This window comes from Rhinoderma darwinii, chromosome 1 (assembly GCF_050947455.1).
Source record: "Rhinoderma darwinii isolate aRhiDar2 chromosome 1, aRhiDar2.hap1, whole genome shotgun sequence".
Lineage (NCBI taxonomy): Eukaryota > Metazoa > Chordata > Amphibia > Anura > Rhinodermatidae > Rhinoderma > Rhinoderma darwinii.
This window is the reverse complement of record NC_134687.1, coordinates 183,364,622-183,380,828: the sequence shown is the minus strand read 5'-3', so window position 1 is coordinate 183,380,828 and position 16,207 is coordinate 183,364,622. Positions and strand designations below refer to the sequence as shown.

At 42.3% G+C, this 16,207-nt stretch overlaps 1 protein-coding gene across 2 annotated transcripts in view; it reads left to right on the top strand.

Moving 5' to 3' along the window:
* RAP1GDS1 (Rap1 GTPase-GDP dissociation stimulator 1) overlaps window positions 1-16,207 on the top strand; it is a 113,755-nt gene that overhangs the window by 79,722 nt on the left and 17,826 nt on the right. Inside the window, exons 5-6 of one of the 2 annotated variants that reach the window (XM_075860647.1) lie at window positions 6,119-6,265; window positions 14,536-14,664. In XM_075860647.1, the coding sequence (XP_075716762.1) occupies window positions 6,119-6,265; window positions 14,536-14,664 (276 nt within the window). The remainder of the gene's footprint in view (window positions 1-6,118; window positions 6,266-14,535; window positions 14,665-16,207) is intronic. The other variant, XM_075860648.1, reaches the window with a different exon arrangement.

Below are 16,207 nucleotides of genomic sequence, written 5' to 3'. Positions count from 1 at the left end.
AACTCCCACCGTTGTGAGCAAGGATGTATTGATCCCTTACATCATGAGCCCCAAAGCTCAAACCATTACCAGTTTCTTCCCCAAAATCCAAAAAATCTCAACCAAAAGGAAACTAGGTACAGACCCAGAGGACGAAGAGGGGGCAAAAAACGCCACAAACCACCATCCATCCCTCAACAAAAAGAGGAATCTTGTCCAGCAATAAAAGTATTCAATCTGTCATTACATACTCTGAGCACTTATGAACATAGCCTCTTGAATAGAGGCCTCTCGTTTTGTCCTACATCTTCAACCAACAACTTTGAGCTTTTCATGGACCTCAACAGATTCACAAGAAAGCTCACCCTTACCAGACATTTTGCCATGACTAAACTCACCACCACACCCAGCACAACCATAGAAACATCTGAAAACCCAGTCTCACCTAGGGCCATTCCAGTGGAAGTCCACCCTAAATCAAATTTTTACCCAACCCACCACCAAGGCCCTATGATTGAAACCTTTGCGTCCCTGGTAAGCAATGAGTTTAGAACCCTAGATCTACCATCCCATTACCCTGACAACTTAACTATGCATGAAAGGAAGGCCATGAGGAACCTCCAAAAAAATCAGGACATCATAATTCGCCCGGCTGATAAAGGAGGGGGCATAGTCATCCAAGATAGAGAAAAATACCTCAAAGAGACTATGAGGATTCTGAGCAACACTACTTTCTATAGTAAATTGACCACAAACCCACTATCCACTTACATACTTGAATACCAGAACCTGATTGAGTCAGCTACCTCATCAGGATTGATTAATAAAAAAGAAAAACGGTTTCTTTCTGTTACATTTCCAAACATGCCCTTCATCTACCATCTACCTAAGATTCACAAATCACTAACAGATCCCCCCGGACGTCCCATTATCTCGGGAATAGGTTCCCTCACCAGCAACCTCTCACACTTTATTGACCTTCATCTCCAACCCCTAGTTCTCACCCTACCATCCCACCTCAAGGACTCCACACAACTAATCAGAGACTTAAACGACCTAAAGATTGACCCTTCAATATCACCAGTCTGTTTCTTGACAGCGGACGTAACCACATTGTACAGCAATATCCCACATGATAAAGGCATAGAAGTAGCTCACTCATTTCTTTCCCTAATCAACACTATTTCCAAACCCCAGGTTGATTTTCTAACAAACTGCATTGACTTCATTCTCAAACACAATATCTTCACTTTTGATAGCAACTTCTACCACCAAATAAAAGGGTGTGCAATGGGAAGCCGTTTTGCACCATCCTATGCAAACCTGTATATGGGGTCCTTCGAAAAAACATACATCCATGGCGAACACCCCTACAAAAGTAACATACTATTATACAAACGGTACATCGATGACCTGTTTCTAATATGGAAGGGCACTGAGGATGAAGCTGTGCGCTTCATCGAAACCCTAAATAAAAACAATTATGACCTAACATTTACATATACATTCTCCCCCACATCTATAGACTTTTTAGATCTCACCATCAATTACGACAACGACAACAATAAATTCATAACGAGAACACATTTCAAACAAGTTGATGTTAATAGCTATATTGACTTCAGAAGCGCTCACCACCGCCCCTGGTTGAAAAATATACCCTTTGGACAATTCAGGAGGATTAGGAAAAATTGCAGTACTGACAAAGATTTCAACAAAGAATGCTCAATCCTTGAAAAAAGATTCAAAGACAAAGGTTTCCCAACTAATCTTATAAAAGGCGCACGATCTAAAGCTTCAGAACTTACTCAAGTGTCCTGTTTGAACCCCTCCATTAAGAATTCCAAATTAGGTACCAATAGCTCTAATCTCAACTTCATCACCACTTACAACAGAGGCAATAAAACAATTAGGAACATTCTTTCCAAGCATTGGCACATCCTTAAAAACGATCCGTACCTGAAAGACACATTATTATGTAAACCGAATATCACCTTCAGACGATCCCTGACCCTCAAAAATATTCTGGCTCCCAGCAGAGTAAGAAAACATCCTATACCTCATACAAATTTTCTTTCCAACATAAAAGGGTCATATAAATGTGGACATTTACGTTGCCTGTGCTGCAATTCCATCAGCCATAAAAAACATGATTACACATCCACAGTCACCAAAGAAACCTTCACTATACAAACTCTCCTCAACTGTGGCAGTTCCTACGTTATCTATTTATTAGAGTGCCCTTGCCAGTTGCAATATATTGGAAGAACAACTCAATGTCTAAGAACCCGTGTTAACAACCATCGGTTTAATGTAAACACCGGTTACCTTAAACACAGCATTTCCCGACATTTCCTCCAAATGCATGATTGCCAATTTAATAAGATCAAAATCACACCAATAGAACATATCAATATTGATGTCCCAAACAGATTCAGCAAGTTAAAACAAAGGGAAAACTACTGGATTTTTAAAATGAATACACTTCACCCTTTGGGTCTAAATGACATCACAGAGTCCTCTTTGGACTAATTGATCTGACCGACTACGTAATAAATCATCAATGAGACACCTTGTAAAACTTCTTAAGTACTTTTCTAAATTTTTTTTAAATTTTTAAATAAATTTCAGTATTCCTTCACATCCCATCTCCAAACAGCATCCCAGTCATCACTCTATCTGGGCAATGACTATACATCACTCAATGTATATTTGCGTGTTTTTACTTATATTAAATCAATAATTCAATTCTCCTATATAAAAAAAGCACAATGTGCCAATTATGTTCAAAGAATACAGGTATGGACAACCGCACCACCACTATCCTTACCCCTTAAAACTGACCAGCGTTTCCTCTAAATAAAACGCTGACTAGTGACAAACTAACATATCAATCTTGGCCTTTAGCCCTAAGCCACATTTGATATTCCGTTTCACTCACCCTCCGCCCGATCTCCATATTTCTATTCGGTTTCAGGAGAGACGTTCTTAGTTCCCGGTCCCGTCCGAGCAGTTCCACGATCTTTCGCGCAATGCGGTTCACCATGCGTTCCATTCATTGTGGAGCACCTCGGCTTCCGTAACACATCTGGTTCCCGAGGCAACGTGTAAACATTGTAACTAACATACAGTATTACTTCCCAAACATAACATTTAACACTAACACATCAATAAAATCATGTCTACTCACCCCTATCTCCCAGATGACATTAATTAATGTTTCAAGTAATTGAATGATACCGGTCATTTATACACTGCACATGGTTTTAATCCACTTCGTTCCAAAATCAATTCTTGATAGGACGTACAGTCTTTTATTATTTATACTCTTTTATTTATGCATTAAAACCTTTATTTATATTTATATTGTATTAGATCGCTCCATCTGAACTTTGACCCGCTGATGTTTTTCGCGGTTTTTTACCTAATTGTCTAATCTGAACTGGCCCTATATAAACATGTGCCTTTTTTCCTGTATCTCTATGCCTGATGAAAGCGCCAGTTCGGCGCTGAAACGCGTTGCGATTAAACAGTTTACATAAACTCAAATCTGACTTCTGGATACTTACCTCGTCCACATTAAGCAGCAGCGCCGTTATAGATCCATTTGTTTTACCTGCATCTCTCGTATTATGCCATTCAAATTGTCATGGTTCAGAAGTTAGGACATGACTTCAATGTAGTCAATTTGGAAGTCTTATTGTAGTCAATGTGGTCATAACTCGAGGATCCTATCGTGAGCCACACAACTGGAGGTCGCAAACCACATATGGCTCCAACGCCAGTGGTTGGGGACCACTGCTCTAGCCATTCAGGATGCTCCCTTGTCATGGTTACAGGCCTAGATGTAAAAAGATCATTAGAAAGATCTCTGTACTGTTACTGTCCAATTATATATTTAAACTGGACACCATCGTATTCACTTGTCATCTGAGAGTAGAACTAGGTATGTACCGAACCGAAATCATTTACTTACAGCAAACTACTATCTTGAAAAAGTATATTAGAAAGTTACAGAAGTTTTTATTTATACAGTGATAAAACTCTATTTATCTAAATCCAGAAAACGTCTTAAGCTACTTATATCATTTGAAAAATGTGCCTCCAACATTGGCCTTTCAGCCATCTATGATATCATTTTTACTTCTAATCCTCGACATTGCTTTATTAGCATCAAAAGAAACATTGTGGGAGTCTTCTCAAGCAACAGGCATTTATGTAGTACAGCTATATTATGTGGTGTTGAGGCTGTCTAAAGCAAGGTGTCATGGCAAGTAGCGTGAGCAGTTCAGTACAGGGCCCTCTCCAACCATGGGCTCCATAACAGCGTGCGATGTCTCCAAGGTAGGTATGTCATATCATATTAGTGTTACATTGCTGTTTCCTTTTGCTGAAGGTCCAACGAGAAATGAAATTTTCAGTAGTTTTGTATGGAAACATACACAGTCGAGTCACGTTATTATGACCGCCTACTTTCGACGTCGGCAGCGCGTAGCCCATGAAGGAAGTGATGTGTCGTGGGCTGGCTTGGTGAGTATATAAGGTGTGCGATAGGCTGTCTGAACACATATCACTCGTTGCCATGGGTAAAAGGGGCAATTTATCAGAGTTGCAACAGGGGATGATTATTGGCTTTTGCGCTAAGGGTGGCAGTATTTATCAAACAGCCAGTTTGTGAACTGTTCACGTCTTGCTGTGGTGAAAATGTGTTGTGAATGGACAAATGGCACCATTGGGAATAACAGACGGGGAAACTGCCATTGATGTGAGAGGTGAACGTCTGCTACAAAGGCCGAACGATACGGTACAGTGGAGCAGCTCACCGTGAAAATCAACCAGGGGGCTACCAGACGTGAATCTAAAATAACAGTTCAGCCAACCCTACGACGTATGGGGCTCCGAAGCAGTCGGATGCTCACCGCTCCTATGTTAACAAAGGTGCATGGGGAAAAAAGGCTTCAATTTGCCGGCAGTATTGGAATTGGACCACCGATGATTGGCAAAGGGTTGCCTTCTCCGATGAGTCACATTTTCTGCTTCATCGAATGGATGGATGTTGGCGTGTCAGCAGCGTTATGGTCTGGGGAATTTTTTCATGCCATTCTCTGGGCCCACTCATCCGTATGGAAGGCACTCTGAACCACTTTTGGGTATGAATCCTTTGTTGCAGATCACGTCCACCCATTCATTCTGTTTGCCTTCCCTGGGGCAGATGGAATCTTCCAGCAAGATAATGCAACATGTCTCACAACTAGAAATGTCCGACAGTAGTTGAAAGAGCACAACCAAGACTTCCAAGTAGTTCCCTGGCCCACCTAATTCGCCAGACTTGAACCCAACTGAGCATCTGTGGGACCACCTCAATTGTCTTGTTCAGTCTATGGATTCTCCCCCATGCACCCTCCAGAAAATGTGGGATGCACTGCAGTCAGTATGACTCCAGATACCGGAGACAACCTACCAGCACCTTGAGTCACTCCTAGCCCGTCTAGCAGCTGTCCGCGCTGAACACGGCCGTTACTGTGGATATTAGCTGGTGGTCATAATAATGTGACTCGACTGTGCAACTAGATGTGCAATTCAAATTAAAAAGGCCTTGGCACGTTTTAGAATTTTTGTATTTGGCCATGAATATTTTCATCATAACCATTAGGGCTTTTACTAGAAAAATACATTCTCCATGATTTGGGCAAATCTCAAGCAATTATTCAACAAGATGTCCAAATGCAACGTTGTTAATGGAGATCGCACATGACCTCCATTCTTAACAAAGTGTCGTATTTTAATCTGGATTACGTGGCAGGAGTGAGCACTAGTAAGAAAAGCAATGCCTATCATTTATAAAAGTAGATTGTCACTGGTAGACGTTGACCAAAACTAGTACATGGTGAACAAAGTTTACCGCTCATATCCCACACAAGCTTTGTGCATTGATATGTGAAGTAGAAATGAATGCTATACAATAATATTTATATAGCGCACGAACGCTTTGCGTATGGTGCTTGCTAGTGTCTTATGTTTTGAGCTTGGACATAAATAATATAGATGTCCTCCCAAACTATTGTACTATGTAATTTGAAGTGAGGGTGCTAATGGAATGCTTTTTATTGTTTTAATGTGCCTTTTTGTTTGTTTCCAGATGAGGGCAGGCGAGCAGTTGACCAAGCGGGTGGTGCACAAATTGTAGTTGACCATTTGCGGTCAATATGCACATTAACAGATCCAGCAAATGAGAAGCTCATGACTGTCTTTTGTGGCATGCTGATGAACTATAGCAATGAGAATGGTAAACTAACTGCTTTATCCACACACCATAAAGGCAGCTTAGTCACTGAGGTCGTGTCAAAGCTATCCTCACTAAATGTAGTTCACTAATGTATATTGTAGATGTTTAAATAGAAAAAAAAAAGGGCCTGTGTATTACTGGAGGCCATTCAGCGGAGGTTTGTACTATAATAACATCTTTTATTTTTATTTTCCAAAACATGTCCCGATAGCTTCTTAAATCTGGTGTCAGAAATGTAGGAGAATCGTGAAGTGTTAACTACAAGATAATTCACTCTACTATGCTTTTTATTCAACTTTGAACATTGTTCTGCCAGATGGACGTGCAGTGAATCTCAGAAGCAATCTGTTCTGTGCCCTGCTGTTCTCTAGCAAATTTAATATGGTTATTCAAATCTTTATTTTTTTCCATATTCCGATTTATGTCCTTATCCATTGTTATTTTCCCCTAGGTGGCGCAAGTGTGCATTTAAATTGTTTATATCGTAGGATTGCATTGCCTGTATTGGTACCTGACAAAAAATTTCCTTTTTTGAGTGGAATGACATTGGAAAAAAATTTGTTATTACTCTGAGGCTATGTTCACACGGAGTATTTTGGGGGAGGAATATCTGCCTCAAAGTTCCAAACGGAATTTTGAGGCAGATATTCCTCCCCCAAAATACTCCGTGTGAACAGCAATTATCGCGCCGTTTTTCGCCCGCGGCCATTGAGCGCCGCGGGCATAAAACAGCGAGATATACGCTTTCTCCTGCCTCCCATTGAAGTCCATGGGAGGTCGGAGGCGGAAGCGCCCGAAGATAGGGCATGTCGCTTCTTTTTCCCGCGAGGCAGTTTTACTGCTCGCGGGAAAAAGACGCCGACGCCTCCCATTGAAATCAATGGGAGGCGTTCTCGGGCCGTTTCTGCCGAGTTTTGCGACGCGGTTTCCGCGTCAAAAAACTCGGCAAAAGACCCCGTGTGAACATAGCCTGACACTGTATTTTGTTTCTAAATCAAATTTATATGTGGCTTTATTGCCAGCTTGCAATTTTTCCTTAATTTCAATATTATTTCTATAGCAGCAACATATTTGTGAATTGCAGTGAGATCATACAAAAGCACAAATTAAAAGACCGACATTGTAGACCGGTTTTGAACAAAAGTCTCCAGTAAATCGTAAGTCAAGTAGTCTGCTAAATGAGAATTTCGAGGCCCATTTACAAGTGCCGAAATTTGGCCGCACAAGCGCTTGTTCTCAATCATGGGCCGGTTTAAAAACGTATCAACGGTCTTTTATACATCCAAAAGAAAAAAAATCATGGTTTTTGGCAGCAAATCTCACCGTGTAAACCGGGGATGTGCTGCAGACAATGATGCAAACTGACTGGGGACTGAACAATCATATTAATGTTCACTTGTCCCCATAGAGTTTGCATTGGCCCATGTAAAGGGCCTTTAAACGAGGGCCAATCAAATTGTTATATTGTCGATTGGCGCTTGTAAGGAGCAGAAATGTGCCCATGTAAAGCATTTATAATCGAATTAAAGGGGTTTCTCTAGGATATGCCATACTTTCATGATCATTGGAGGTCTTAGCAATCTTCAGAATGAAGGGACCACCTCGCTAAAAGCACAGCGGCCACTTTGGATTATTTTCCTTGCACAGCGCCACTCCTGACCCCGAAATGTGCAGGTACTGAAACACAGCCCCATCCACATATGTATTGCAGTTTTCTGCACAGTGCCTGATCAGGAACAGTGTTCAAAAGAAGTGCCACTCCTTTGTTCTAGGGATAGGTGGGGGTGCCAGTGGTTGAACCCACACCTCTCATACTGATCACCAAGTTTTGCATATCCTAGTGATATACCATCATTTACTGTCCTTGGACTTCCTCTCTTAGGCTGGGTTCACACGACCTATTTTCAGACGTAATGGAGGCGTTTTACGCCTCGAATTACGTCTGAAAAAACGCCTTCAATACGTCAGCAAACATGTGCCCATTACTTTCAATGGGCTTTACGATGTACTGTGCCGACGACCTGTCATTTTACGCGTCGCTGTCAAAAGACGGCGCGTAAAATTACAGCCTCGTCAAAAGAAGTGAAGGACACTTCTTGGGACGTAATTGGAGCCGTTTTTCATTGACTCCAATGAAGAACAGCTCCAAATTACGTCCGTAAAAGACGCCCCGCAAAACGCGAGTACATGCAATTACGTCTGAAATTCAGGAGCTGTTTTCTCCTCAAAACAGCTCCGTAATTTCAGATGTAAATGCAGTTATCGTGTGCACATACTCTAAAGTGTGACTCCAGTTTTGCTAATACTTGCCTCAAACCGTATACAATTTTATGAATTGCACCTCAGGATCCGATGTCAAACTACCAACCTCCGCTTGCTAAGAACAACGTTTGGGTTTGTCGTCCGAGTCTGAGGAGCAAATGTCAGAATTTTAAGTGGTATGCAACAAATCTTAGCAAGAATGGACTTAACTTACAAGTCGTAAAAGCTCAATTGTTACCTTTCACCATTAGTACTTCTATTAATATAGTAGACATGTGCTCTGTGCACACAGCAAAGCCCTTCGTTGCTTATACCAGTAGGGCACACTGGTTCCGTGTGACATCCGTGTATGGTGCGTGTCTGCATTTTTTACACGCGTATGTCATCCGTATGTCACGCGTTTTTTACGTCCGCAAAGTAAACTGAAGGAGGTGGTTTTCTTCTTCTCATCATTCCTTTAGCAACAGTTGCGTGAATCACACACAGCACACGGATGTGCGTCTGTGTGCTGTCCGTGATTTTCACGCACCCATTGACTTCAATGGGTGCGTGATGCGCAAAAAACGCACAAGTATAGGACATGCAGTGAGTTTCACGCAGCAGACACCCATTGACTTGCATAGGTCCGTGTGACGTCCGTTATTCTCACACGCGTAACACGGACGTGAAATACGCTCGTGTGAATTAGGCCTAATGAAGTGGAAAGTGCCTGTTACTCATGTTACATAGCAGAGCTGTTGATGAAGTCTTTAGATCAGTATAAAGTGTTCTTTTCTTTCTTGTGCTACACGTTTTATACTTTTTACCACTGCCGACTGCATCATTTTTAACACACCAAGTTAACACATTGTTTCTAGCATAATCCTGCTTATAACAACATTTCATAGTTAATATCTGCATTAAAAACTGAGCAACTTTGCAAATAGTTTAGGTAACCTATACACTGAGGTATCAGGAAAACCGTTATGAATTTAGCCTTCGATATGAATAGAATCATGTAAAATGGATCAGTACATGATTGGTAACCTAAAGTATCAGCAAAGTTACTCTATTTTCGTGAACACTTTAACAATTACGTTTTTTTTAAAGTATTGCAGTTTTCTGTACCTCCAGTTAAAAACTGTCATAGAGACCTGCCAGAAATTGTCATCAGTGGGGATCCCGGTTCTAAGACTCTTATTCAGTAGAATGAAGCTTCTAAAGCAGTAGGTTGAGTTCTTAGCAGCTCTGTCTCATGCTGGCTCAAGATTATAATGCAAGTCTATAAGCAGTTTTCAGAAACCCAGCTATCCGCTTCATTGAGCCTTTTAGTAGCTTTTAGCTAACAGTGCGGTTCTCGGAGTCCATATCCTCACTAATGAAACCTTCTGATGTGTCTCTATGGTATATTTGACGTTTTCTGAAATGAGGTACACTTTAAGTATGTTCACTGTAAGAAAACCTATAGAAGGTAACCGGACAAGTAAAAAAATTCAGTGTAGTCAACCAGTATGTATCTGCACAGTGATGCTCTTTGCCACCTGCTGTGGAGGGAACTGCAACACCATTCACTTGAATAGAACTCTATTGTAATTCCCTGAACAGCGAGTGGCCGGGAGCACTGCTGCTCAAGAGAAAAGCCTGAAGGGACCTCTGTCCGTTAATTCTAGGGATCGGCGGGAATCCCAAAGGTTGGATCTCCACCTCATCATAATGTGTGGCATATCCTAGCGCTATGCCAGAACATTCTCAGATGGGGATACCCCTTTATTGCACTATATGTATTGTTGAAGTTTTATTTTCATTTTGTCTGGTTATCAGTTTGCTCTGTTTGTACTGAAAACTTGAAATATTTAAAGCTACAATATAAACAAAACATGTAGATGTTGCTGTAATTAATATCCCCGACCTATGTAACAAATCTGCTCCGCTGGTGTGGCACCGCCACGCTGCGTCAGCGCTGGGCTTTGAATGAGCTGACGCTGCGCTCATCCTATCTCCTAGCTTGGCCGCTTGGGAAACTTTGTTTACCTGACAACCAGGAATGCTACAAAGGGGTAATTGGCGCTGCAGCAAGCCGCATGCGTCCACGAGGACATTGCATATATTGCTGCATGAGGTTGAGTGCACACTATTCTCTTTTCTTACAACATTAGCAACTACACATACATTTATACACAGTGAGCAGACAACCGGGCTTATTATGCATGAGCCGTTTAGAAAGAAATGAGTCGGACAGTGGAAAAATACAGGCGTCCGTGTCAGACGTTTGGATAATTGACTTTACAGCCCTTCCTGAAGCATCATTTTGCAGGGAAACTCTGTGAAGAACCCCCCCCCCCCCCCCCATCGCTTACCTTGTGCTACAGCCAGTTCATTCTAAGGATCGGTCGCTGTCCTGGCAGTCAGATGCCCGTGATCAGTAAGTTGATGGCATATCCTAGCAATATGCGTTTACTTACTATGGTGGGAAAACCCCTCTTAGTGTAATTGTACAGTAATATACAAATGCATTTGTTTTTACTGCTTATTGGAATAACTGCATCTCCAGGTCTGCCTTTAGTCCAGTTTAAACCCTTTGTTTGGTCAGCATTGTAAATTTGTGCACAGAACTGATTTTTGTGTTTTATTATTCGTGTATAAGGACACAAAATAAAAGCCACTGAATGGTGTAGAGTTGTATAGTTTGTGCTTTTTTCCAACTCCTATCTTTATATTTTCTATTAATTGTATATTATTTAAAGGCTATGGAAACCTTTGTGCATGAAAAAAATCAATATACATGCATACATCTTACTAAGTCACTGCAGAACAAAAAGTTGCACTTAGCTTTTTTTTTGCATTGAGCTTTCCTTTTTATGGCTTCAGCAATGGTCATATTCAGTTTGAAACTTTTCTCTATTCAAACTTCTTCTCTAGGGGCGTTCCCCAGCTCTGGTCACATCTTCTCTAGGGGCGTTCCCCAGCTCTGGTCACATGTTCCCTAGGGGCGTTCCCCAGCATTGGTCACATGTTCTCTTCTCTAGGGGCGTTCACCTGCACTGGTCACATTCTCTCTAGGGGCGTTCCCCAGCTCTGGTCATATGTTCTCTAGGGGCATTCCCCAGCATTGGTCACATGTTCTCTTCTCTAGGGGCGTTCCCTAGCTCTGGTCACATGTTCTCTAGGGTTGCTCCCCAGCACTGGTCACTTGTTCTCTTCTATAGGGGCATTCCCCAGCACTGGTCACGTGTTCTCTAGGAGTGTTCCCCAGCACTGGTCACATGTTCTCTAGGGGCGTTCCCCAGCTCTGGTCACATGTTCTCCAGGGGCGTTCCCCAGCACTGGTCACATGTTCTCTCGGGGTGTTCCCCAGCACTGGTCACATGTTCTCTAGGAGTGTTCCCCAGCACTGGTCACATGTTCTCTAGGGGTGTTCCCCAGCTCTGGTCACATGTTCTCCAGGGGCGTTCCCCAGCACTGGTCACATGTTCTCTAGGGGTGTTCCCCAGCTCTGGTCACAAGTTCTCTTCCCTGGGGGTGTTCCCCAGCACTGGTCACATGTCCTCTTCTCTGGCTGTGTGGATTTGTCCTGCAGGAGCACAGCCTTCTCTCAGCTCTCCCCCCTCCCATCTGCTGCTCTGCGGCTGTTTTGCATAACCACTCCCACACAGTTTGACAGAGTGTCTATGTATTTCCCATGCTCCCCCTCTGATCTTCTGCTCATGATCTCACTACACTACAGCTCTCTGATAACACAGGGCACATGCCTAGCTATCTGGGGTTGGGAGAGATCGCTGGGCATACACTGTAGTCCTCAGTGAAGAGGAGAACGTGGCTGCTAAATAACTGAAGAGAAACTGTTCCCACCTGCACAGCACACACCAGTGAGTAGGACCTTGCACATGTGCAGATGTCACACTAAATGCTCGTACATGAGTCCACAGAGGAGGAGTTGCTCGGTTTGCTGTCAGGGAGCTGACTGACAGATCAGAGAGAGAACTGAATACAGTAGCTGGCCATGTACTGAAATACACTGCAGCTACAGAAGACAAACCGTAAACAATTTTTAATTTAAAAATGTTTTCGTTTGTAAAAAACATGCAATGCAAGTTTGTAAAAAAAAAACCTGTGCAAAGGTGTACATAGCCTTTAAAGAGAAGAGAACCTTCCACTACCCCAGACCTGTGCAGCTGAGTGCACCATCTTATAGGCACTATTGCACAGACCTTGGGGCACTTTGAATTAGCTGTGTAGTCTAAGCTCTTCTGGAGATATCTGTGGCGTTATAATTGGCGCCCGATATGTAAATTAGCCCTTGTACTGGCTGGGGGCGTGATAGTCAGAGCTCTGACACTGTCCAATCAGCTGCGGACAGTGTCAGAGCGGTTTCTGCTGTGAGATCTCTCTGCTGCGTGTCTGTGTGTGTGCTCGCGCTCTCCTCCTCTCTTGCAAGATCAGAGTCTTCTAATCGCTTGCTGACCGTAGCAGGAGAGAGGAGGAGAGCACGTGTGCGCACATGCAGCAGGTAGATCACACAGTAGAAGCCGTTCTGACACTCCGCAGCTGATTGGACAGTGTCCGAGCTCTGACTATGATGCCCCCTGCCCTTTCATGTTTAGAAACGCCCCTCTGACAGTACAGGGGCTAAGCTACATATCAGGCGCCAATTATAACGGCACTGATCTCTCCAGAATGGCTTAGACTACACCGCTAATTCAAAGTGCCCCCCTAAAGTCTGTGCAGCAGCGCCTATAAGATGGTGCACTCAGCTGAACAGGTCTGGGGTAGTGAAAGGTTCTCTTTAGTTTTGTAATTATGTTAATATGAAACTGATAAAATGTTCGCAAAGTCCGCTTTTTCTTCTAAGCTGTTCAGGGATGTTCCCACCTAAGAATTCTATGGCATATTGCTAGGATATGCCAGAACATTCTGATCAGAGGTCCCCACTGATCCCTAGAACTGCACTATGGCCTCTATATTCTGACCATTGTGTGGGTACCTGCAGTTACGAAGTGATGGCATATCCTAGAAATATATCGTCATATCCTATAGTGGGAAAACCTCTTTAATTCCATCTAAAGTTAAGAATCATGTGTTTCCTGTTTATTATATATTTTGTTTGCTACTTTTCGTTAACTTCATGCTTTTATGTTTAACATTTGATGGTTATGCTTTTTGTGCACAATTAACCATGCATTTCGATTTTTAAGGAAAAGTTTCTTGTTTTATAATAACTAAAGGCCTATTTACGTGTACAATGTTACACAAATAACCACGCTTATTTTTATTCAAGCCTGATCTGTCATTTATGCTTCACTCCGTTACTAAATTTGACACAAAGGCATTCTTGTTGTACCAATTATCAATACATATAAATTGGCCTTGAACATGCACTATTTGTATTTTCTTTGCTGTTTTTAGACGTTAAAGGGTTTCTCAGGAAATATATAAGTGTTGTCTGGTTAAGAAAAACACTGAATTCTGTGTTAATAGAATGGACTCCCTCATTCAGGACGCTCATTCAGGACCCTCATCTATTAATCAGAGGGGAGATCGACTACAAAAAGTGTCTTTCCCTCCAGAGGATCCGGCACGTTTTCCCTGTGGTAGCAGGGAAATTGAATACTTGTTGCCCGTTTCCCCCACAAAGTACATCTGTTCTCTTGGGACCCCAGCAGCAGGACTCCCTGTCATAAGTTTATCTTCGGGGGACCCTCATAATAAAAGGACTGTCCAAAGCACAGGAGGCAAATTTATGTTACAGTATAAAGAGTGCTTATCCTGAACACTGGTTCCATGGCAGATTAGTCTAGAAGCGAATCCCTTTAGTAAAGTATTATGTCTCAACGTATATGATGTGCTATTGTTTAATGAGACTGTTAATGGTATTCCATCTTTAACCAGTAATCACGTTTTATTGTTTTAGATCTGTGGCAGTAGGTACGAGACTACTTGGAATGGGAGCGGTTTCCATTTTAATGCTTATATTGTATGATCTTTCAGTATTTTAAAACCAGTAAAATAACTCTTGTTTGATTTCTTTCTAGATTCTCTGCAAGCTCAGCTCATAAATATGGGAGTGATTCCTACATTAGTGAAGCTCCTTGGAGTCCATTCTCAGAACACTCCTCTGACAGAGATGTGCCTTGTTGCCTTTGGTAATTTAGCAGAGCTTGGTAAGTATTCTAGAGCCTGGACACAATTTGTGTAACACATTAAAAAATAATCTTCCATTTTTAACTTTATTTTTATTTTTTTATTACTGCAATGCATCTAAAATAAAAAGGAGACACACAGCTCTGCGTAGGAGCAATATATATAAAATCTGTAGATTTTTTTTGCTTGATTTTCTTACTTTAAATTGTAAACCTGCACATAGCCTTTTTATTACATATTCTCCACTATACTGTTCAAATTTCCATTAGTGATTAAGTCCTCCCAATATTTACATTTAAATGGTGTAGCCCCTTACTAGCCAAAGTTTTCACCGATCTGGGTTTTTCTTCAGTGCTTAAGATCCAAGAGAGCGCATGCCTTCCTGACTACCCACTCCCTAAATCACTATATTATAACACTCATGGTGTCATTGAACATTCAAGTCATCCTGGAGCAAGCCTTTTTCTCTTTATGCATTTATTGCTCATAACGTGGCCTTAACAGGGTTGCCACAGTTAGGCCTAGTTCACATCACGCTTTGGCCATACGTTTAGCATGTACATTGGGAAAGCTCCCAACGCACACGCTGAACGTGTCTATAGGGCTTCACGAAGACCGAAAGAGAGGGTCCTTTTAGTCTCCGTCAGGCTGGTATACATCGATATAACTTTTTTTTGAAGGATGGAATAGCGTAATAGACTACACTATTCCATCCAGAGGGATCGCACAAAATAAAAATCCTGTATACAGTGCGGTAAACGGGTGTTTTTTAAAAAAAACATGGGAGCCTATGGCTTACGGATGCCACTGTAAGGCATCCGTCACAGGTTTACGTTAAATGTATACATCAGGAAGCTCCCGACATCACTGTCCGTATATAGACCTTGATGTCAGGAGCTTCTTAATTCCGGAGTCCCCAGGCAGAGCATTGGAAGCATTTGGCCCTGGGGCAGCTCTTGACATCACTGTCTATATATGTATTGGGACGTCAGGGGCTTCCCCAGGGCTGGAGTCCTTGGGCAGAGCACTTCCAACGCTCAGTATTGTAGCTCCTGATGTGACTGTTCATATATGGACAGTGACGTCCAGAGCGGATTCCCTGACCATACCGTTGCTGACGCTCTGGCCAGGTACTCAAATATATGGACAGTGACGTCAGGAGCTTCTCCAGGCACAGCGCTTCAGGTATCACTCTACCTGGGGGGTTCAGACGCTGTATCCCACTGTATACCTATATGCAGTGGAATATTTTTCAGCCTTTCTTCGGAGGTATACGTCAGGTATACGTCCTCCCGACCTATATGTCCAATGGAAGGCTATAACGAAGCTGCGCCACGCCTGTCCTTTGGTTGTGTCTGGCATTTCAACTCCGCTCCATTGAAGGGAATGAGGCTGAGCTGCAATATCACACACAACTTGTGGACAGGTGGGGGGTTGTTTGTTGAAGAATACAGCAATGCTTTTCTAATCCTGGACAACCACTTTTACCTTACTTTTGGAAAGAATAAAGGACAAAATAATTTGTATCAAGGTTATTCTCCACACAAAATGCTGGAAGAGTAG